This window comes from Mastigoproctus giganteus, chromosome 10, assembly GCF_048544385.1.
Source record: "Mastigoproctus giganteus isolate SK-2022 chromosome 10, ASM4854438v1, whole genome shotgun sequence".
NCBI lineage: Eukaryota > Metazoa > Arthropoda > Arachnida > Uropygi > Thelyphonidae > Mastigoproctus > Mastigoproctus giganteus.
Genome location: NC_143584.1, coordinates 216,011,819 through 216,035,988, shown reverse-complemented (window position 1 = coordinate 216,035,988; position 24,170 = coordinate 216,011,819). Strand labels below are relative to the sequence as shown.

General features: G+C 40.1%; 1 protein-coding gene and 1 pseudogene across 1 annotated transcript in view; one reads left to right on the top strand and one right to left on the bottom strand.

Moving 5' to 3' along the window:
* The window catches only part of LOC150079905 (acetylcholinesterase-like), a 24,583-nt gene extending 679 nt beyond the window's left edge, over positions 1-23,904 (bottom strand). The window contains exons 1-3 of the mRNA XM_090382438.1: positions 23,861-23,904; positions 13,169-14,716; positions 3,962-4,134 (exon numbers count right to left, since the gene is read on the bottom strand). Coding sequence (XP_090238564.1) covers positions 3,962-4,134; positions 13,169-14,716; positions 23,861-23,877 — 1,738 coding nt within the window. The 5' untranslated portion in view covers positions 23,878-23,904. The remainder of the gene's footprint in view (positions 1-3,961; positions 4,135-13,168; positions 14,717-23,860) is intronic.
* On the top strand, positions 20,488-20,650 carry LOC150079906 (U2 spliceosomal RNA; annotated as a pseudogene).
* Positions 23,905-24,170: the final 266 nt, after the last annotated feature.

The following is a 24,170-nucleotide window of genomic DNA, read 5'->3' as shown; positions in this document are numbered from 1 at the left end:
AGGGAATGAGATGAAACGCGGTGGACAGATGGACCCGTTAATAACGTTCAAAAAGACCACCAGTGCAGTGTTGCGATACTGTCGCCTCACAACGGATTCCAGTTGCAAAATGGCGGCTACCGTGCGAGTGTGGTCCAAAACAGGTGCTCGTGAAGTTATTCGCTTTGTTTCAAGCAAAAGGGTTTCACCAAGTGACATTAAAAGGGGATGACAAAGAAACAGTTGTGTTTTTGGTGCAATGAATTTATAGCGGGCCGTGTTGACATTGAAGATCGACATCGGGCAGGCAGGCCTTCATCGAGCACGACAGAAGACAACATTTCGCGCATTAAGGACATCGTTCTTGAAAACAGGCGAATGGAACTGCGTGAAATTGCACAAATAGTGAACTGTTCACGATGTCCTTGGCTTTCGAAAGGTGCGCTGCTGCTGGGTGCCCCGACAATTGTCAGAGGAGGACGAAGCAAAACGCATGGGGATGTGTCTGAAGAACTTGTTGCGATACAGTGACGAAGGAGAGGATTTTCTCGCTCGCATAGTCACAGGAGACGAAACGTGGGTTCATCACTTTACCCCGAAGAGCAAACAAGACTCCATGGCCTGGAAACATACACAATGTCCTGTGTGCAAAAAATTCAAAACTGTTCACAGTGTCCGAAAAGTCATGGCCACAGTGTTCTGGGATCAATGCACAGTTTTACTGTGCAACGTTGGGAAAACTGAAAGCCAACATTCGACGCAAACGACCAGGACCCCTGACAAGTGGCGTGATTTTGTTACACGACAGCGCAACTCCACACACTGCCCACACCACTCGTGATTGTTGCTCCGTAATCGTTGAGAAACTCTGTCACATCCCCCTACAGCCAGACTTAGCGCCTTCAGACTTCCAATTGTTCGGCCCTCTGAAAAATCACCTTTCAGGAAAGGATTTCACCACGGATGAGGAAGTTCATCAGGGGGCGCGATGTTGGTTACTGCGTGTGGGCACAGACTTCTTAAGTACTAGTATTGATAAACTGATCCCTCGTTGGGACAAGTGCATCAATAAAACTAGACACTGTGGAGAAGTAGTGGATGTTCACTTATTTCTTAGTGTGTAATTTCAACTTCGTATTATTAAACATCATCGAGAGAAAAAATTTGTTATCTTATTTTTCGGAAACCCCTCGTATTTTATTTTATTAATTTATTTTTTTCTTTCGCTTCCTTTTCTTTTCAAAATCGGGGAGGGAAGGGGAGAGGAGGAGGTGCACTATAATCTTATATTTGGCAGAGTTTATACGTTTTATTTATTTATTAATTTAATTAACGTATAAGTTAGTACTAGAACATCATGTCTACACATAGTCAACTACTAAGTAGTTGAGAAATGGTATCATTTAAGTATATCTCATATTGTGAATACCTTCATGGTAACTCGTTGTGAAGGTATTCATAGTGCAATATCATGGTAACTCGTTGTGAAGGTTTTCATAGTGCAATATCATGGTAACTCGTTGTGAAGGTTTTCATAGTGCAATATCATGGTAACTCGTTGTGAAGGTATTCACAATAAAAGATATACTTAAATGATACCATTTCTCAACTACTTGGTAGCTGGATACGTGTGGACATGAGTCACATGATGCTCTAGTACTAACTTATATGTTAGTTAACTTCTATGTAGCCTGAGGCTATTGCCCTAAATGTATTATGTAATTATTAATTTAATCTAAAAGATATTTCTTGGCTAAATGCCTAAGACTAACTGCTTCATATTTATTATTATTTTTAAAATGTAGATAAGGTATCACAGATATGCATATTCTGTACCACCATGTTGGAGGAAGTTTGAACTATACAACATACCAATTCTGTTTATTTTCAAATTCGGTGAACATGACCGCAATAATACCAGTCTGGGAACTTTATTGCCACACCTCATATGTTCAAGTTGGAGACGTGCCAAGACAGAAAACTGGCTTTCTCAGCCCTGAAAAATATATTACAGAATGGCAGCGGAAGTTGCGGAAGTGATGCTTAGTAAAGGTCAAGGCACGAAATTTACTATCGAGAGCGTTAACCTCGTCTCTACAGCAAAAAAAAAAAAAAAAAAACGAAAGAAGGAAAGAAAAACAGTTAAGGAAGGTGCATTCATTTCGGCTGGCGTGTTCCGGAAATTCATACTGCATAAAATTCAGACGCTCTCATTCATTTCGTCTGCAAAAACAGACGAAAAGAATGACATTGCAATGACTTTCATTTGGTGGAGTCGTTCCCAAAATAAATACTGTACTGTACACATATATGGTTAGGAGAACACGAGAATGAATGCATAATATCCATTAAAAATAATAATAATATTTTATACAGGAATGCGAAAAAAAAAAGATTTTTATTGATGATAAATAAAATATTAGCTTTTAATATGAATTTCATTCATATATATACGGCACAACAAAGCCAAAGTTGCTGGTGCGCCTAAAACCGTAAAACAACTGGTGTTTATTCTCAAACAATTGCGTACTATATTTTTAAAATTAAAATCACACTGTTCTAAACCAAGTGACATTGAAGGCCATATAACTCAGAAACTTCATCCAGGAACTCCAGAAACAACTCCTGGAGACAGTCCAAGCATCACTTCTAGTTTGGTTCATGGATTCTTTAAATACAGAGTCTAGTAGCTACTTGGAGATTTGAGATCAAGCAAAAATTCCTCCTTTGATTTATTATTATTATTATGTAAGTGATAGGAATTTTGTCCAAACATGCTTAAAACAATTTCCTTCTTTATTCAGGGCTTGTACAAGCTCTTTCATTAAATCTAGTTTTATATTGATAGGAGGTAACAGGACTTTGCTTCGATCTACTACTGGCTAATCTTTAATGTTCTTTGAACCAGTTGTTAGGATTGCTTTGGTGGCCACACCTTCTATTTCCAATGTGCACTTCATGTCTGACTGTTTCACTCGTTGTTGGGTCCAGTTGCAGACCAATGACTTTAAAATTTCCACACAATAGCCAACCATGATTATTATACTGATTTTTTTCAAAAGATGCTTAAAATTTTTAGTTCTCTTTTAAAGGTGCCAAATAAATTACAGGAATAGATTCATGCTTGTTTCAATTATGAGAGGGAACTCTTCTGCGGCTTTTTTTTTTTCAATGTGTCAATAAGTAGCCTTCACTCTGTTTTTTTATAGAAAATTCAAAAAAAGTTCATAAATGCAAGAATGTTGTTGAAATATCACTGAGCCTTCTTGAGAAAGATTGACAACAAAATCTTTTTCGCGATGTCTATATCATGAAAAGACTGTTCCTGGAGCAAGCAGATTCTTGGTCTTGGTCTTGACCATAAAAGCTCTGCGAGTCCTCTGAGAAGATTTAAATCTTTCGCGAGGTCGTCGAATTCGCTTGTGTTTAAACAGCTGTGGTTCAGAGTTGTGAATTTCTTCGTCACAATAGTTTGTATCATCCTCTAGACCAGAAATGTCAGATTCAGGATCTGATGGCATATATGTTGAAGCAAAACTGGTGGTGGTGGTACCGATAATTCAGCTCTATGGGGCACTGGCATTACAGTTGAAGTAATGTTGTTGGGGTACACAATTCTCTGATTGTTCTTCACTCTATGACGTGCCACATTTGGAGAACAAAAGTAGCAGTCATTAATATAATCCCGAGGTTCCTTCCACATCAAGAGAATTGCAAATGTCATATCTTTCTTTATACCACGTTTCCACTATCGTCCTTCACAGTTAGCCACGACACGTCTAAACACGTCTATACACATTTATACTTGTCAGTCACAAATGGAACAGTACGCATATCGCAATATCGCATATATCGAATGTATCTAAGAAAACAGTTATATTGTTTGTAAAAAAAAAAAGCACTATGAATCTAGTAAGCATCAAAATCTCTGCAGACTACCATAATGAAATCGTTATAATTGGAGATCTTAAAGGAGTCTTACCTGACAAAAGAGCCAAACGTGGAATATGTTTCCCCCAGAAAGTGCACTGCCGTACTCGTAGTTTTTCTCCTATATCTTTCCTCATAGGGCTCAGGTTCAAATACTTTTGTTCTGAGGCAGTGTATTTAGGCCACTCGTCCAGATTCGAACCATCTGGAGAAATGTTAGGATTTCTGCCGGAAAATAATAATATTTTACAGACTGCAGTAGACAATGTAAATAGAAAAGCTGAAAAAACTGATTTATTATTGAGAAACTCCTCTGAAGAAGTATGTTTATAATCATCTTTGAAACTATAGTTAAAATACTGTTTATTCCGGAACACTGGTGGCTCGTGACTCTGATGTTTGGGGGTCTTAAAGTTACATTAAATTTCCTTGGTTATAAGACATGTAGACATACACAGTAATAATAATAAGCGAGTTAAAAATACTAAGAAATATTAACTAGACATTTACCATTAACAGACTTGAACTTTTATTTAAAAACAAAATCCATTCTTCTGTTTTTATTTGTTGAAAATAGATTAATAACTTTTTCATTCAAGTTTGGTGCACTGTTGACCAAGCTTTTTTCTATTAAAAGCATTGCTCGAGCATTTAGCCTTTCCTGATTCATAGTGCTCCTTAAAAATGTTTATATTTTTTTTAATATCGAATGGCAGCTTTCGGGATCTGAAGTAGTCATCGGAATGGTCAAAAGAACTTTTATGAGTTTTGTAAGTTCACAAAGAACTTCAGATAGATTATTTTCAGAGATAAATTTCAGCTCAGTTAATATACAATAATTGTGTAGATCATGTCCTATAGAAAACTTGTAATTCCGTAAGAAGTTTTTCTTTTTCAATCATGGGATATGCCTCAGTAGACTCTCGTACCTCTTCCATGGGCATTTTCGTACGAAAAATAACAAAGTTCTTCTTGTTAAACAATTTAGCAGCAATTAATTGCTTTGTAAAGAAATATCTCTCACCTATGTCAACACTTATATAGTCGCATACTTCCTTCGCTTCAATCATAAGCGTTTTTGAAGGAGTTTCAGTACACTGAATTCCTGATTTTCAGAATGACATTCTTAAAGTGTCTTATATATTCATCTATTTTAATTGCCTCAATTTCTCGAGATTGCATTTGATTATAAATAACTTCCAAGTGAGGCATTATCTGATGGAAAAGTTCTAACCCGAACTCGAATTTTTCATTACTCAGGATGTGTAAAATTCCAGTTGCTTCTGAAATCGTCTTATCTGCGTTTGCTGTCGCTTGTAGTTCCTTCATGCACCTTTTTAAAGATTCAAAATTTTCATAAACGCTATTCAAGGTGCGTATATTGAAGTTCCATCTTGTAGGGGAAGGTCGGGCAACACGGCTGTCCATATGCTTTCTGAGAACAGAGAGACTCTGGTGATTTCGAGAAAAATGTTGGTATCGACATGTGGTTCGAATTCTTGAATCTCGGGTTCTACTTGCTGCATTTCTCATCATCAGATTCAGTTGGTGTGCATAGCAGGGAATAAAATGTGAATTTTTGTACACTTCTTTTATTTTAGCCTGAACTCCCCCTTTCTTGCCTTTCATTTGCGCCATCAAATGTCTGAGCAACTAGTTTTTGAGTATTTCCTTCGAAGATCTAGAATGCACTTCAATATTCCGTTTGCCGTTTGGTTTTCCAGAGTGAAAAAACCCAAAAACGCTCAAAAATGTCTCCATTCAGTTCATATCTCAGTACAATTACCATTTGTATATGTTCTGAAACACCTGTTGCGTCATCAGCTATGACAGCTACGAATGAAGCTTCTTTAATTTCTCATTTTATTTCATCCCGATAACATTCTGAAGTCAAGAATATCGTTCTTGACTTCAGAATGTTATCGGGATGAAATAAAATAAGATATACTTTAGATAAGACCTCACGATTCTTGTAACTTTTCTGTTATGTTTGCAGATCGAAAGTCTAGTCCTCACTAAGCTGTTCTTTAATATTTACGCTTCCTAAAAGCCAGTGGTGCGCAAACTACGGGGCGCGACCCACAGAGGGGTAGCGGCAATTTTTAAATAAATTTATTTTTGGTGTACATAAAAGCTAAAAACCTGTTGTTAAAATTACTTTTTCAATACTGTAGGTGTAGAGAATTTACAACGCGAACTAAGTCTGAGATATGAATGAACCCTACTGCCTATTGCGTCGGGTATATACCTTAATTTGCTCACTGGCTATGGACCCATATTGTTATGGACTCATGTTATGGAAAATATAGATTCATATTGTTAATACTAGCAGACTTCAGCGCCTGAGGACCGGAATCAATTGACCCAAATCTATCATAGAATGTATACATACTCTGCTTAGGTATTGACCATATGAGATACTTGAAATAATTTGAAACATAACGAAGAAATTCTGCTTCGTAATTCGGTGCTTTCATATCAACTTATTCTCCCTTCTGCAACAAAAATGATTTCAATTATGCATGGAGAAAAATACAGCAACGATTTAAAAACCATTCCTCTGTCCAGAGATCAGTCTCGTGGGGTATTACAGTTATCACGGACAACATAAAATTCAATTTATTAAATCGATTGAGAGAAAGTCCAATTTTTGCAATACAGTTAGATGAATCCACAGATATTTCCAACCTTGCTCAACTTATTGTATATGTCAGATACTGCTATGAGGGAGATATTTTGGAGGATTTTCTATTTTGCAAAGCTTTCGAAGGAAGAACGACGGGCGAGGAGATTTTTGATGTTATAAATATTTTCTTTCAAACAAATGAAACGTGAAACAACTGTGTTGAGATTTGTACTGATGGTGCGGCTGCATTAACGGGAGAAAATAAAGGTTTAAACGGCGAAGTAAAGGAAATTGCTCCAAATATACTTTAGAACCATTGCATCAGTGGTGTAGCTACCATGTACGCAGGCAAAGCAATTTCCTCCAGGCCCGGGCCCTTTAGGGGCCCGACGTCTTTGGCTGTCTCCTGATTTTAATGATTTAAATTTAATTCTTCAAGAACAGGGAACTGATATTAATACCTTTCAAAAAGAAACTTAATCTTTGGAAAATTGAATTGGAGCGTAATAATACTAAGACATTCCCTTGTTTTTCTGAATTTATATTGACAGTCTACAATTTAGAGATATCATTGCCACCCACCTGACAATGCTAATTAAGAATTTTTCCAAACGATTTAATGTATCTCCAGAAAAAAAAGTTGTATTGGATTCGTGATCCCATTGTTTTTGAAATTTCTTCGTGCCCCGAAATTACCATTGAGCAAAAGGATGATCTCATCGACTTGAAGTCTGACGAATCATTATTTGCGCGTTTCAGGACCTCCAACTTGTGAAAATTTTTGGCTTTCTCTTCAAGAAGAGTATCCAGAATTATCGAAAATGGCGATACAAACTTGCTACCTTTTGGGTCTACAAATTTATGTGAAGTTGGCTTCTCAAAATTAACAGCTATAAAAGCAAAACAACGTTCCAGACTTGATCCAGAAGACGACATGAGATTAGCAATTTCAAATATTGCACAAAATATTATCGGTTATCCAGGCTCATCCTTCTTATTAATTGTTTTGTTTTGTAATTGTTCATTTTTTATTGTTTTGTAATTTTAATTGAAGAATTTGATTAATTGTGTTTTGCTATACTGTATTCAATTAAAATATTAAACAATTATTTTAATATGTAAATTAAAAAGGAGACAATTTTTTTATTCCTTTCTGAGTACTCGAGTATAATTTTCTACTACATAATTTATAAAATGCCATTTTTGTTCTCTAAAAATCTGGTCATCCTACCTGGGGGTTTACATTAAGGGGTCGCGTCAATTTTATATTTAATAAAGGAGGTCGCGATTGAAATAAGTTGCGCGCCACTGAAATAAGAAGCGCGCCACTGCTAAAAGCGATAGTGAAATCACATTATCAATATGTTTCTTCGAACTCTCATGTTTTAGAGTTTTTTCTTTCATTCTGTTTATGTTTGTAAAGCCACTGTTTGTACTGTACACGTTAAGTCACCTCCGAACAGTAAACGTGAAAACCAAAACACAATGCATTTTTAACTTCACAACCACAAAGCCACTTTTCCTTTGGTACCATTCAGTTTTAAAACTGCGAATATATTTCTTATTATTACTTTTTGGAGAGATAATTTTGAAAACTAAGTTGCTGAAATTTATTCACTGTCACGCGATTTACTTCAAGGAGAAGCATGGAGACCATGATCGAATAAAACTCTTATGGGCTTGTTTCACTTCGTAGCTCAGTTAAATGGTTCCTCCCCTCCCCTCCCTTTCCGGAAACTTGGTTTTTCGTTCAGTAAAACAAGAAAACTGACCAGAGAATAAATGCAATATATATACATAATACAAATTGGCAAATTCAAATTATCATATTAGGGTACCCATAATTTCTTACATATGCCCGTACATGTATTATGTCTGAAAATTGCGTGTGTTCTCTGGTCGATTTGCCTGTTTTTCTAGACGAAAAAAAAATCCCAGTTTCTGTGGAAAAACCTTGCTATCTATGCCTGAGACCGACTAACCCAGCCATGGAGTGAAAAAAGCCCATTAAAGTTCCTCGCGTCATCGACGGGATTCGAACCCGGGCCTTTTCCACCCAGTGTCGGGCAGGACGGTGACGATACCACTGTGCTACTCGCACAGACAATAAAAATGTGCAAGGTCAAGGTCAAGGTCAAGGTGTATTTGTTTAATTGTGGTCTCCAGGGTTTCCCCTACATACCGCTGTAGCATCTGAAAAGGCAAGAGGCCAGAGCCGGCAAGTGTGAGTGTGTGTGTGTATGTAGGTGTGAAAGTATGTGTGTGTGTGGTTATGTTGAGTGTTCAGTGCTGGCGCCTGGCGACTTCGCAGCCAGAGGGCAGGGGACACCAGGTCCCCTGACTCTCAACCTTGGCCACGAGGAGGCGAGCCAGTGTCCACTTTCTATCTGAGACACTTAATGGGGTTGTCAGGTAAGCCCGGGAGCCCCGAATTTTGAACTGAAAGGAAGATAGGAAATAGAAGGTTTAGTTATGGAGATTGGAGGGGAGGGGGAAAGCAGTAGAAGAAAGGGAAGAAGAAGACATCCCCGAAAACGAAGAAATTAGAAAAGAAAGTTTCAAGTTCAAGACAGAGAAACCATCAAAGTAATTATTTACATAGGCATCATTTCACACTTAAGTTTTGTAAAAACAAAACAATATGACTAACCCAGCAGGGATCAACCAGGCTTGCCAATACACAGCAATTAGTCATTAAAAAAAAAGCAAACAGTACATACCAAATACATAAAACTATTTACCTTCATACAAGCATGATTAACGCTTAGCAGAGTGAAAATCACCAACAACCAAATCCACAGCCAAGCCTACAATCTAGACGCTGGCCATAAGTAATAAAGGTCCATCATTTCGACAAACCCACAGAACAGAAAGTTCTACACCAAAACAGTTCCAATAGGCACAGAGTGAAAAACAAAATGTCATTACACCAATGTGCTAATTGTCCATAACTTAAGTTTAGTTATTATAATGATTTCCGATATTCAATAACCGTTTCTTGCGCTTGAACAATTTATCTGCGAAGTCAGAACACGCCATGAAGTTCTCTACACAAACAATAAACCTTGAAACATCATCAGGCATGTAAATACTTGTTTAACAATTGCAATTTATTCTTAATATCAGAATAAGTTACACAGTCGAAAATGAGGTGCTCCACCGTTTCAGGAGCACCACAATGACACAGAGGAGAGTTAGCCAAACCCAATGAATATAATTTATAATTCAGGCTCCTACGACCTGTAATTAGGAAGGTTACAAAAATACCTGGATTAAACAGACAAGCTGGTTTTCATATTCAGAGACAATAGGAAGAAATTAGTGAATTTTACAAGATTTGAGTCAGTTCATGAACTTTGCCATTCATTAACAAATGCAATTCTAAGACTTTTAATGTCCTTTCTCTTGCAGCTCCAAATTATAAGTATAATCTGGCAGGCAGAGTTTCCGACGATGGTATAGTGAATACTACAGTTTTGCTTCAGACTGAATGGGAACCCTATGAATGGGACATAGGACCTGCAATGCAGCGGTAGACACAGTTCTACATGATCGACTTACAGTAAGCAGGAAAAAACGCTGCGCTTGAACAAGATATTTTTTGACCATGTAATGATTAACCTTGGAGTCCCAAACTTCAGCAGCATAACAAACAATGGGTATAAAAATACACGAATAATACAATTTAAGCATGGAAGGTTTAATACCCCACGCAGTTTATTATTTTGCTAGTCAGAATTTTAATTTTCCGTAAAACATATTTGGCGTGCCCAATAAAGTTAATACAATCATCCAAAAATAAACCAAGGTATTTATAAGATGTTGTAATTTTGACTCACTCCCCATCAAGTCTTATAGTAGGAGGTCTTTTAATATTTAAATTCCCTTTAGCAACATCTGCTTAGTCTTATTAATATATATTTTTAATTTGTGTATCTAGGTCCATTACTAGACATCAGGAATTTAAATCGTCAAGGAACTCATTAGTTCTACATTCCAACTCCAACCTGGAGACACCAGAAATCAAAACACCCAGGTCATCGGCATAAGCGACCTGAAGTACGTTGTCACGGTCCACAGCGAGCCAACCATCAAGTACCACGTTCCAGCACACAGGGCCAAGAACAGATCCCTGAGGGCAGTCTCTAGTAATGGACCTAGAGACCAAACAGAAACCAGAAGCAACAGAAATAGAATGGTCACAGAAGTAATCTCCTATAAGGTGGTTGTTTGTTTGGGAAGTTGTTGTTTGTTTTTTTTTAGGAGCATCAGCAACTAAGGCCATATTGCTCCGGTGATATGTGGTGGTCATTCCCTGACCTTTCCGCATCCTCCGTATTTGGTGGTGACGGGCTCGAACCCCGGTCTAATCAAGAAGCATGTGCTATCACTGCTGCTCCTTCCCACCTGGCTACAGAGGTGCCTATAAGGCGGTAAACAGGAGAAGAAACCCCAGCCACCCGGAACCTCGCCAGGACACTCTGCCACCATACAGTGTCAAAGGCCCATAGAAGTCCATGAAGCGGCCGAAGAAATCCATGAACCCAAGTCGCCAGGTGAATCTTATCAGTGACTAGTTTATAAGGTAATCCCCAAGGATCGTCCTTTAAGGAAGAATGAACAAACCTATCCCAAGCGGTCCTTTTTTCTTTGGAAATAGCATTGAAATACACCTCCTCCAACTTATCAATTTCAATCCTAGGTCTGCTAGCCCTTTTAGCTCGCTAATAGTTCCGTCGAGCAGTTTTAAGGTTGTCTCTCAGCCTCGTGCGGTTTTGTGTCCACCATGGGACAAAGTTTTGTTTCCTCTTTTTCTTTTTTAGGGTAAAGTCACAGACACTCTTAATCAACTTCTGAATACAAATGGGCAGATGAGATCGTTCTCGGGTTGCCCTAATACGAGAGGTTCTTTTTTTTTTTTTTTTTTTTTTTTTAAGTACATAAGCCCAACGTCATGATCAACAACGCAAAACGGTATTTCGTGTGATATCAATTCTAACGCTAATTGGTCTCTAAAACAGAGGAGAAGGTATCCTAGATGAACCAACCGTTTCTTTAGCGAGTCAAAATCATCTTTAGATTCTACATCTGGAAAATGTGGAGAAGGTATCCTAGATGAACCAACCGTTTCTTTAGTGAGTAGGCGCCTCTGTAGCCAGGTGGGAAGGAGCAGCAGTGCATAGCACACACTTCTTGATTAGACCGGGGTTCGAGCCTGTCACCACCAAATACGGAGAATGCGGAAAGGTCAGGGAATGACCACCGCATTTCCCGGAGCAATATGGCCTTAGTTGCTAATGCTCCTAAAAACCAAATAACAAACAAACAACAAACAAACAATCTTTAGTGAGTCAAAATCATCTTTAGATTCCACATCTGGAAAATGTGGAATCCAAAGAGGACTACATCCCTTTACAGTGCAGTGTATCCGTCTACAAATAGATTCTTCCAACATTATCCTGTGGGAAGAATCCTTCACCTTCGCGGGTAGCAGACTGCATATAAGCACTATTCGCCACATACGAGGTGGAAAAAGGTCTGGGTTCGAGTCCTGTCAATAACGCAAGGAATTTTTTGGGCTTTTTCATAAATGGCTGAATTAGTCATTGTCAGGCGAGGATTGTATGGGATTTTTCTTTCAGAAACTTGGGTTTTTCGTCCAGCAAACAGGCAAATCAGCATCAGAACACATGCAATACAGACAAATTATGCTGACGCCTCATAGCCTTAGTTGCTTTGGCGCTTAGCACACCCACACTATCACCATGCTGTAAGCTGTGTACGAAGATGAGTCAGTAATTTAGTCAAAATGTAAGGGGTAAAAAAGAAACACTGACCTGAGTGTTGTATGTATTTCTCAACATAATCACTAAAAACCTTTACACACTTGTTCCATCGCTTTATCAAATTATGGACACCTGCTCCTTAAAAAACTGTAAGTTGCCATCATAATCACTGGCCTAAAATATTTTTCTCTACATCAAAAAGCATTTTCCTCCAAGCTGTTATTAACGCGGATGAAACCCTAGGAACGCTAATTGGAAATTCCCCCTATAGCCTTTACGCCCGATCCCAGCATTGCCATTTGTAAATTGCAATGAAAGAAGGGTGCTGTAGGGAAGATAATCAGGAATTTACCACTGCAATTAGTGATCTCTTGGGTTGTACTCTAAGTATGCGTGCGCAAAGCAACATTCATGGTATCGAGAGGCTTTAAGAAATAAGCAAGAAAGCCATGACAGTTCCAGAACGCATCGTCATTATCGCATCCCTGCTGACAACACAGCTTTAAATTTCTTCGGTGGGAGATGAACCAGTACGTTTCCATTGTACAGATAGTTGTTCGGATCCGGTTTAAACTTATGGATTCATTACTCAAGCAGTGATCTCAATTCAGGAGACGGATGTTAAAAATAATAATGATAATCACTGACGGTGTGCAATCGACTTCTTTTTACTCAGTGGGGTCCTAGAATTTGATAAAGCAATGGGACAAGTGCATACAAGTTTTGGTGACATTGAAAAATAAATGGTATATGTTAAGGTCAGTTTCTTGCATCATTTTTTTGCTCACTAGTTTAAATGTTTTCAATGTTTTTCGATAATTAAAGCAATAAGTTATACTCTACCTACCCTGTTCTTGCAAAATTACTCCAATATCTCATTAGTCGGCGACTTAGCTCCTTCTCCTCAGGAAGAAATTTCGATTCAGGAATGAAAGGCAATCCAAACAAGAAAGGCATCTCTTCACCGTGTGCAATTCCCCACCACTGAGGCCACATGCTGTCCGTAGAGCGATGGGCGAATAAGTACTGGTACACAGGATTATTAGCCGAGGCATACGCAAGTGCGAGCTGATTGCAGGAGCAGGTGAATTGGACATCGCCGAAGATCTTTCCAGCTGCTTTAATATTAAGTTTTGAATCTTCAACATTTTCCCACGGAGTGTATTCAAACAATATGCTTTCTTCTATAATTTCATTTCTCAAGGGATTCAGAGAGCGGACAACCCTCAAGAAGTCGTCACGAGAAATTTTAATATCATCACTAAATGGAAACACATCGGGGAATGTGGTATGGAGAAATACGGTTCCCTCATCGGCTGTGGTTCCAATCAGAATGCTGGTGTTCTTGAAATTTTTTGATGCTTCAAGATTTGCTGGAGTGTCAGTGATAAAAATACCATCAACTACAGGATCAAAAATGAACATAAAATCGTTATGGGTACTTGGTGTCGTTTCAACGAGCTGTATGGCATCCCTTTCATGGAAACATTCCAAAATTGCATCCACATTTTGTAAATCGTCGGGACAGTTTACCAAGCGGGCTAATGTTAACGCCTGCTTCATCGTTTCTTCTCGATTTTGGAAAGCCCACGGAGATGTTGCAGTACCGCTCTCAATGATTGCTCGACTAAACAGGTTTCGGCTCATAGAAGAAAGAAGGTGATAGGACACGCTAGCTCCTCCAGCACTCTCTCCAAACAAAGTAATCCTTTCAGGATCGCCACCGAAAACTTCGATGTTCCCTTTGATCCACTGAAGTGCCATTTGTTGATCAAGCAATCCCATGTTACCTGGTGCATCTGGTGTTCCCAAATACAAAAACCCTAAAGGTCCCAATCTGTAATTTATTGAAACAACAATGACTTCTTCCTCTGAAACCAGAATACGGGGATCATACAGAGACATTGCCGAAGACCCAGAAATAAAGCCACCACCATGTATCCAAACCATAACAACCGCTTTTTGAGGTCTGGGACGGGGTAGCCACACATTTAATTTCAAGCAGTCTTCACTCATTGGGGTATTCACAGCAAGCAGTTTGGTTTTTTCCAACAAATCCAATTTCATCTGTGCACAACTGTTTGGGGGTTCTGTAGCATCGAACACCTCAGTCCAGGGCTTTGATGGCTCCGGAGGACGAAATCGACGTTCACGAATAGGTGGTGTCGCATAAGGAATGCCAAGGAAAGCATCTACGGATTTTCCAGTGGAAACTGGAAGTGTTACACCTCTTATCGGTCCACTGTTTGTTTTAATAACCATCTCATCAGCACATGATATCGTCATGCAAACTAGAAATGCCATAAACGAAAGAAACATCTTCCTCCTTCGGGGAAATACGCTTGCTACTGCTTCACTAAGCATAACTGACTTGGAAATATAAGCTGCTATCCTCCTTAAGAAGAAAAAATAAATAAAAAATATACAATAATATTTTTTTACAGAAGTTAAAATAACAGTGTATAACAAGATAATTAAATACATTTTAGATTACCACAACAGTACAAAAATTAATGCAAAAGCCATTTTCACAGATAGTTTGCATTCAGTGGCCATCACAAGCTTAAGCCATTGTACAACGTAATTTATTCATTTATTATTATTATTATATATTTTTTTTATTTCTTTTTCCTTTTTTGGCCTCGCCGATTTCAGGTCCCTAGTGTAGCTCCACCGCTCCACCACAGGCGATACGCCAATTAATTCGTCCTGATGCCACAAGGACATTTGGCATCAGTATACTGTGCAAACATATCCTATACATGGAAGGAAAATCTATACATCCCCATACCAGGCAACTACGACCTTGATTGATAAATTGATAGGGTGGCAGATTCTAGACCTTCCTTGGAAGCCAAGACTTTTGAGCAGAAATCTCAACTGAGATACAAAAATTATACTTTTCAGTGTCATTTATTTATTTGTTGTACACTGAAAGGACAGAATTCATTAGATATCTGGTTCCTGAGCAAGGCGACGCTGTCACCCCTCTCGCTAGTGGACGAACCCACCGCTTGGCTGGTATATAGGTACGCTGCATCACTCCATTCACATAGACGGTAATTCGATGTCAGTAGGGATAAACGTCGTTTGTTAACCGACTTTGAAAGATGGTGGGTGCTCGACGCATGGGTTACTCTATCGCGGAGGTGGTACAGAAATTGCAGTATCCCCGTTCGACAGTATCAAGAGTGTATCGAGAATACGCCATTTCTGGAATAACATCTCACTGTGGCAGCGCTGTGGGCACAGAAACGTGGTGGATGGACGTGGCGTTAGACGTCTGTCTTGCGTTGTTTCAGCCAACATGAGAGCAACAGTGGCACAAATCACCGCCGACTTCAACAAGGGAGGTGCCAGAAACGTCTCCATCAAGACCATCAGGCGATCATTAGTTGCAATAGGTTATGGAAACCGCCGACACACCAGAGTCTCATTGGCAACACCACTACACACGACTCTACGCCTCAACTGGTCGAAAGAACATCGGCACTGGACCTTGGATGATTGGAGACGGGTCTCCTGGTCCTTGCTTGGGTTGGAGGTTGAGAAGACGAAAGAAGATATTTGTTGACATTGGACTTGAACTTGAAGTGGAATGCAATGTGCTATCATCTGCAAAACTATGGATAGGATTTCCAGTCAATGGAAGAAGGTCATTGATATACAAGAGGAAAAGAGTGGGGGAAAGAACTGAACCTTGGGGGACACCGGCATTAGTGGAGAAGTTAGAAGACAGAGAGCCATCTACCATCACCCTCACTGAGCGATCAGAGAGAAAACTGGATAACCAATTACTAAAAACAGTTGGCAAACCATAAGATGGAAGCTTGTTTAGAAGACCTTTATGCCAAACACGATCAAAAGCCTTTGAGATGTCAAGAGCAACTACTTGTGTTTCACCGAACCTTTCCATTGAATTAGTCCATAAATGGGTAACATAAGCCAGAATATCACCAGTGGATCGACACTGACGGAATCCATAATGGCGATCGTTGATCAGACGGAAGGTTTCTTGGTAGTTTAAGAGTTGGCGGTTAATTGATTTCTCCATTACTTTAGAAACAGTAGAAGTAATTGCAATGGGACGGTAATTGGATGGGAGGGATTTGTCATCCTTTTTAGAAACCTGATGGATATGGGCAAATTTCCAAGCAGAAGGAAAAACACCTTGGGAAAAAGAAAGTGAAAAAAGGCAGCAAAGAATAGGAGTAAGATCAGGAGCACATGTTTTGAGAACAAGTGGAGAAATACATTCGGGATCTGGAGCTTTCTTAGCGTCAAGATTCTTCAGAATCCTTCTGACATCCTTTTGACGGAAGGCCACAGGAGGCATTGAATGGAGAGTGTTGGGAATAGTGGGCGGTGTTTTACCAAGATCATTAATACATGAGTTGGAAGAAAAATGGGCTGCTAACAGGTCAGCTTTATAATTGGGCGAAGTGAAAACAGAACCATCTGGTTTGGACAGAGGTGGGAGCAGAGATGGGCTCATAGCTAATAGCTTTGACAAGAGACCAGAATACTCGGCTACCATCAGGGCAAGAAGCAAGTTTTCTACTCTTAGCCTGTTCAAACTCTAGTTTGGACTGATTAATAACTGCTTTACAATTGTTGCGAGCTTTGGTGTAGGCAGAAAATGAAACTGAAGAATTAAAAACAAGCCAATTACGATATGCAACGTTCTTCTCTTGAACAGCCTTAACACATTTATTGGAAAACCAAGGTTTAGATAAAGGAAGAGATTTTAAAGTGGAATGTGGGATAAAGGATTCCATTCCTGCAAGAATAATTTTATTTACACGATCTGAGCAAACGGTGACATCAGAAGTTTTGCAACAATAATCCGACCAGGGAAAAGAAGAAAATAAATCTCGTAGGTCATCCCATTTTGCATTCTTGTAATGCCAAACAACACGAGGTTGGGAATAGCCATGAGATAAAGGCTCCATTGGAGAAGAGACAATCACCAAGTTGTGATCTGAAGTGCCTAAAGGACCTCTCACTTCGACCGTGTACTTAAAAGAGTTGCTTGTGAGAAAAAGATCATGCATGTTAACTGTATGGTTAGTATTGTCCGGTATTCTTGTAGGTAAATGAACAATCTGTGCAAGGTCATTAGTAATTGGAAAAGCCTCAGCATCTCGACCAGCTGGGTCAGTGTGACTAGAAAACGGAAGCAAGCTAGAGTTGTGAACATTAAAATCACCAAGGAATATAACCTCACTGTTTGGAAGGTTGGACTGGAGAAATTCAAGTTGCAAAGAGAGGAAGTCAAAGAGCTCCAAGTGGTTAGTGGAATTGGAAGAACGGTAGAGCCAACAGATGAATTTGACACAATGAGGTAGAGAGATTTTAAGCCAGAGAACATCGAAAAGAAGAGATTCCAAATTACCAAGACTCTAACAGGGAATATTGGAACGGACATATGCACAAGTACTACCTTTGAGGCGAAAGGAGTCATACAGCGAATAATTTGGGCAACTGAGATGAGCATTAGTTGAATCAACCGATAACTGAGATTCTGTCAGAAAACGTACATGGGGTTTGGCAGACTGCAAGTGGAAATGGACATCATTGAGATTAGAACTGAGACCACGTATATTTGTGATATTAATTAGGAAGTGTTTGGGAGGTTTTGATCTTTTCGCAGATAAGCTTACTCTATTAGTTTGACAATTCATGGTGTATTCAATGGTAAGAAAAAGTTGGTGGGACATGCTGTATGAAGTAATGAAATTTTTGGATAGGGCGTACACATGGCAAGAATATACCCAGATCCTTGACATAACGTGGCCTCGACAATGCCCCCGCATACACACTACTCGGACTCCCTCCAGTCACTCTCTGGCAGAGTAGAGGTAGCAAGATTATACACTAGCTGATCCGGAAGCCTCCTAGAGAGTTACCAATAGGTTCGGTCCGGTGTACTAACTAGCAGCCGGCCTGCGAACACCGTTTTAGAGCTGTACCCTCGAAATGTAAGGAATATTGGATCTCGCCACGACGTTCATCATAACCTCAAAAGTCATCAATCATACTGCATGATGGAAGAGATAGGGAAGGGTTGACCGGAACTTAGCTCTAGAGACTAAACATAGGTTCCACCATTTCAAGCCTCCAATAAGCAATGTCGTGGTATTTCACCGGTTGATGAGAGTCATCTACCTCCTAGTACTAGAGTAAACGCAAGTATACGTGTGCCCATTTTTACTTAGTAATCCTAACACAGCCTGTATATTTTACAGGATTTTACAGTTTGTAATCCTTTACATTGTTTTCTAGGTTGCAGCATATTCTAACAGAAGCAGTGCAAGAATCAATTTCACTTCTGCTGGCAGCTTCCCTTACAATACTAGTCTGTGTATCGCTCTAAAACTAGCAGTTTTCCCACCCATCCAATACTGCCTCGATAGCATTTTTGCACCTAATTTAAGTGTATTCCATCCTGTGAAACCAGTCTCTCCTGTTAACAAGCACAAAATGTGCTTGTTAACAGGATGGGATACACTTAAATTAGGTGCAAAAATGCTATCGAGGGAGTATTGGATTATCTCCTGTTAACAAGCATATTTTGTGCTTGTTAACAGGAGATAATGCAAACTGTTTGGTGAAGTCGCGCTCAAATCTATTTGAGTAATCAAATTAGACTCCTTTAACTCAGCTGATTCAAATTGTTGGTCTGAGACCCCTACTAGTGACACAATCCAGTGATAACCAAAAAATTCTTATCTGAAATAGCCCAGATCTACCCTAAAGCTCCAGCATGGTACAGCACAGGGTTATATACCACTTTCCTGATTACAGGCAATGGATCCATAAATCAGAAACTTGCTTCTATGAACATCGTGGATGACCCTCGCTGTCTTTGTAGTAATAACGAAGACTAGGATCATCTATTCTATGTTTTTCCGCTCTACGAGGGCCTGCGAACGTTGCTCATATCAAAAATACATGCCATGCCTCGAGAAAATGAAAATTTTCTGATCAATGAGGAAGACCAGTACCACGCTTTCTCTGCCTTTGCCCATGATCTCTTCACCAGAAGAAGATCACTGGTGCAACGTCCTGGAACTGATGCACGTTGATCAATACCCTTTTCTCATATACTGAACATCTTCACCTAGATTTTGACCACTTCTAGCTACTGAACTTGATATTCAGGTCGCTTGAATTGTTTCATCCGTGTGTCTCTTGATACGTGATTGTCTTTCCACCCTCTCGAGGGCCCTCTTCTTCCACTTCCGCTTAGGTGGGAGAATTTCCACACAACCTGCGGAGAATGTCTTCCCTTACATCCTCCATCGCTCTGTCTATACCTCCTTTCCTTTACCCTCTCCGGTACATCCTGTACTCCCTGTACCCTATTTTTTTATTTTTTTGGTCTCTTTCCAGGAAGCTCAGGCGACCTGGAGGAGACTAGCCAGAGAATTATGGGCAGCCTGGCTACTTCCTAGTGGTGTGTGCGGGCAACGTGGGGTCCCACCAGGGGCCCTGCGGCCAACAGAACCCAGCACAATACTTCATTTACAACACAACATTTTTTTCTGGCTTTCACAATGATACTGTTTGTCTCCACAGAGTTCAAATGGCGCAGTGTGGGAAACCACCGGAGGCATCTTTCCCCCAACACTATGCAGTCTAGTGATAACCACACACCTAACAACCAGAACTGAAAGCTCCGAACTCGTAGTGACCAGTATACATCGGACGGGACACATAATGTACAGTCCCAAGTTTAACCACAAGAACTGACATATCAGACTCACCAGACTCTGAAAAAGAAGACAGGATGGGACCTTAGTCCCAGGTATCACACTCCACCAGCACAGCTCAGCTGCTGCCATTAAGCTTTCCTTTCCACGCTCCCTTGCATGGTCCTTTACCTCCACCCCCAGGTGGGGAGACGTTACCCCTGGTCTCCTCTCCCTCGCCGCCCCTCCTTTCCCTCTGGTGGGCATGGGCCTGCCCCCTCTGTTTCAGGATCATCTTCTCTATGACCCTTTATCTCTGTCTTTTCCCCCAGGTTTCAGTTTCCCTCCCCTTCTCTAACTTACAACCATCGTCCGAATCATCTCTAAACTGCTTGAGCCCTACACCCAAAAACTTAATAACAACATCAAATCGCATAACCAGTACTCCTTTTGGCTGACCCCTATCTATAAAATCGTTTCTCGGCCTTTTGGCTAAGATCAAAGTGTAGTGAGCCCTATCTATAGCGATTCTTTTTTTTTTTTTTAGGTCCTAGCCACAGAAATCTCAGGAAATTAGGTGGCAGGACCTGCCAGACTAAATAACTATAATACTGGTGTATCTGGTCTGCCTCCATGGTGCGGAGTATGGGCAACGTTGGGACCCATTAGGGGCCCAGCGACTAAATGACCAGAGGAACAATGGTACACGACACTACACATATACAAAATCCATATCTACGTGGAGATGGGAGAAACCCCTGGTGCCGTTTGACACTAAACACGCTCTACACTCTGCCTAACAGCCCCAAATCTCATCTTCATATAGACCGATTGCCCTGTTATGTGCTAAGCAAGCTTTTCGAATACCTCCTACACAGTAGAATTACAGTATAATATAATGCAGCAAATTTATCCTCTACAAGCCAATATGGTTTCAAACAAGGATGCTCAACAGTTGATACACTCCAGAATATCCTTACAACCCACAAACTCCAATAGAAAATATTTCCTGATTATTGCATAGACTTTTCTGGGGCGTCCGACTCACTCTGGTGGCCGAGCGTCCTCAGCAATCTACGACATGCCTGTTTTCCCGGAAACTTCTATAAAACCAAAAGAATCTACCTCACAGCCACAGAAATAATTGTCAATGCATCATACTGCAGAGTCAAAGGGCAAAATGTACAGGGGCTATCCCCAAGGCTTGGTAATGGGGCCGCTCCTTTGGAATGTCGCACTTCACGACTTCCTCACCCTAACCTGAATGAAGTTATCTCCCTGGCATATGCAGATGACCTGATCCTGGACGTGGCTGTAGATAGTAGAGCATAACTAGGAAATTCTGCAAATCAGGCTCTCTCGATATTACTTCCAGATTTAGATCCGACCTTCCTGATTTAGATCCTTCATTAACTCTGACAATATGCAGCTCTGCTGACCAAGCGATTAAATGGACAGGAGCCTTGAAACTTGCTCTGATAATATGTAGCTCTCCATACCAAGCGACTAAATAAATTTCAGGATGGGAGAGCTAAAACTTGCTCCTAAGTCAGACTTCACTGAACGTACATTCCTAACTTTGACTTACCAGACAGGAACAGAATCCCACGAGATATCCCTACTAGTGACACAGCCCAGTGATAACCACACACCTAACGACCAGACCTGAAAGCTCTGAACTCATAGTGACCAGTATACATCGGACGGGACACACAAGATGTATAGTCCCAAGTGTGACCACAAGAACTGACATATTAGACTCACCAGATTCCGACAACCAAGACGGGACGGAAACTTTGTCCCAGATGTGACACAACCACCAGCACAGCTCAGCTGCTGCCAATAGGCCTTCCTAGCCATGCTCCCTTGCATGGTCCTTTGCCTCCACTCCCTGGGCAGGAGGAGGAGGTTACCCCTGGTCTATCCGTCCTCGCCACCCCTATATTCCCTCGTGGGGCTTGGGTCTGCTCCACTGATTTGGGAGTCATCTTCTCTATGTACCCCATATTTCTGTCTTTTCCCCAAAGCCTCTAACTAGCAAGTTAGAGACTTGCTAGTTGCAAGTCTCTAACTTGCAACTAGCGTCCGAATCATCTCTAAATTGCTTGAGCCATACACCAAAAACTTAATAACCTCAAATCGCATAACTAGTACAGTACTTCTTTTGGCTGACCATACTATAGCGTTTTTTATCTATAGCGTTTTTCATCTACAGCGTTTTTTTTTCTTTTTTTGTTTTTTTTTTTTGAAGGTCACTGAAATCTCAGGAAATTAGGTGGCAGAACCTGCCAGAGTAAATAACCATAATACTGGTGTACCTGGCCTGCCTCCACGGGACTGAATGTGAACAATGTTGAGTCCCATTAGGGGCCCAGTGGCTACATGACCAGAGGAACAACGGGACACTACACATATACAAAATCCATACACTGTTAAACCTGTGGCATTGACAGTGTTCTGTTTCACACCCACAGTGTATAGTACGCGGAGATGGCGGAAACGCTAATGCAAGAGGATCTAGAAACGTTGAGCAGATGGGCTGAGAGTTAGCAACTGAAGTTTAATATTGACAAATGTAAAGTACTGCATATGGGTACCAATAACTCCAGAGTAACATATCAGCTGTCTGGTACTAAACTCAATGTGGTAGAGAATGAAAAGGACCTGGTGGTGATTGTGCAGTTATATATAAAGTTTTCTGAGCAGTGCAGACAGTCAGCAAGAGTAGTTCATGGTGTCTTGTCAATGATATACAGAAATTTTTCTAGCAGGGATAGGGAGGTGATTATTCCCTTGTATAAGGCAATGGTCAGGCCGCACCTTGAGTACTGTATACAGGTCTGGAGGAATCATTTCAAGAAGGATGTAGAGCTGCTGGAACGAGTACAGAGAAGGGCAACAAGATTAGTGAGTGGAACAAAGCGTTGCTCTTACGAAGAAAGGCTTAAGTTCTGCAAATTAGTGTCTGGTGACTAGGCACCTGCGAGGTAATCTGATTGAGGTGTATAAGACCTTGAATGGTTTGAGCAAGCTCAATGCTGAGGGGATTCTTCCTCTTGCCCAGATTAATTGCCTGAGGGGACATGAATTCAAACTGAGGAAAGACAGTTGTAGGATAGATGTGCAGAAATTTGCCTTTAGCTAGCGGGTAGTTGGTTGGTGGAACAGACTTCCATCCCTTGCTGTGGAAGTTGACAGCTTAAATAAATTCAAGGCAGAACTAGACAAACATTTGGAGCGAATGGATGGGTGAAATGGGAAAGTTTTTTTTTTTTTTTTTTGGCTGATGATGTATAAGCTCGCTTTCTTGCATCATATGTCACTGCTAGTGCTAATGCAAAACCCCTGGTGCCTTTGTACACTAAACACACTCTACGTCCTCCCCACACTGGATGGAAAAGACCTGAGTTCGAGCCCTACCCCTGACGCGGAATTTTTATAGGCCTTTTCAAAAAGTGGCTGGTTTTTTTTTTTTTTTCTGTTAAAATAAATAATAAAACTTTATTTTAGAAAAATAGAAACAGTTCACCTTTGAAAAGCGATTATCCCGTTGTATAAGGCAATGGTCAGGCCACACCTTGAGTACTGTACACAGGTCTCGAGGCCTATACTTTGCAAATACATCAAAATTTGACAACCATTATTCAAGAAATACAGCACATAGTGCTACTTATCCCCTTTGTATTTTTAAACAGTTGTTCCAGAGGAAATTTTACGCAAAATGGTGCATAACCGGAATACCATTTCTTGTCAAAGAATCAGGATGAGTCATAATCGAATATTCATCGATTGTGCTTTGAAAGTTCAAAATATTAAAAAAATAAATAAATTCTGAAATTACTTACCAATTTATCGGCTGCATGGAGTCTAGAGTGACTACAGGAAACCTCTGACCATGCTATAGTGAGAATTATTTTATTTTTTCCTTGTGAATGTTTACCCAACCTTCCGAACGAGTCTGTATCCCCTTAGGCCATTACAAATGCATTCATTACAAGAAAAAAGATGAAAGACGGATTATATTTAAGAGGTGAACTGTTTATTTGACTAACCGACACTCCAGAACTCCAAATCACATGAACTTTTTCTCATATTCCACAAATATTAAACGCATATAAAATTACAAATATTACACGCATAAAATTATCATAATTA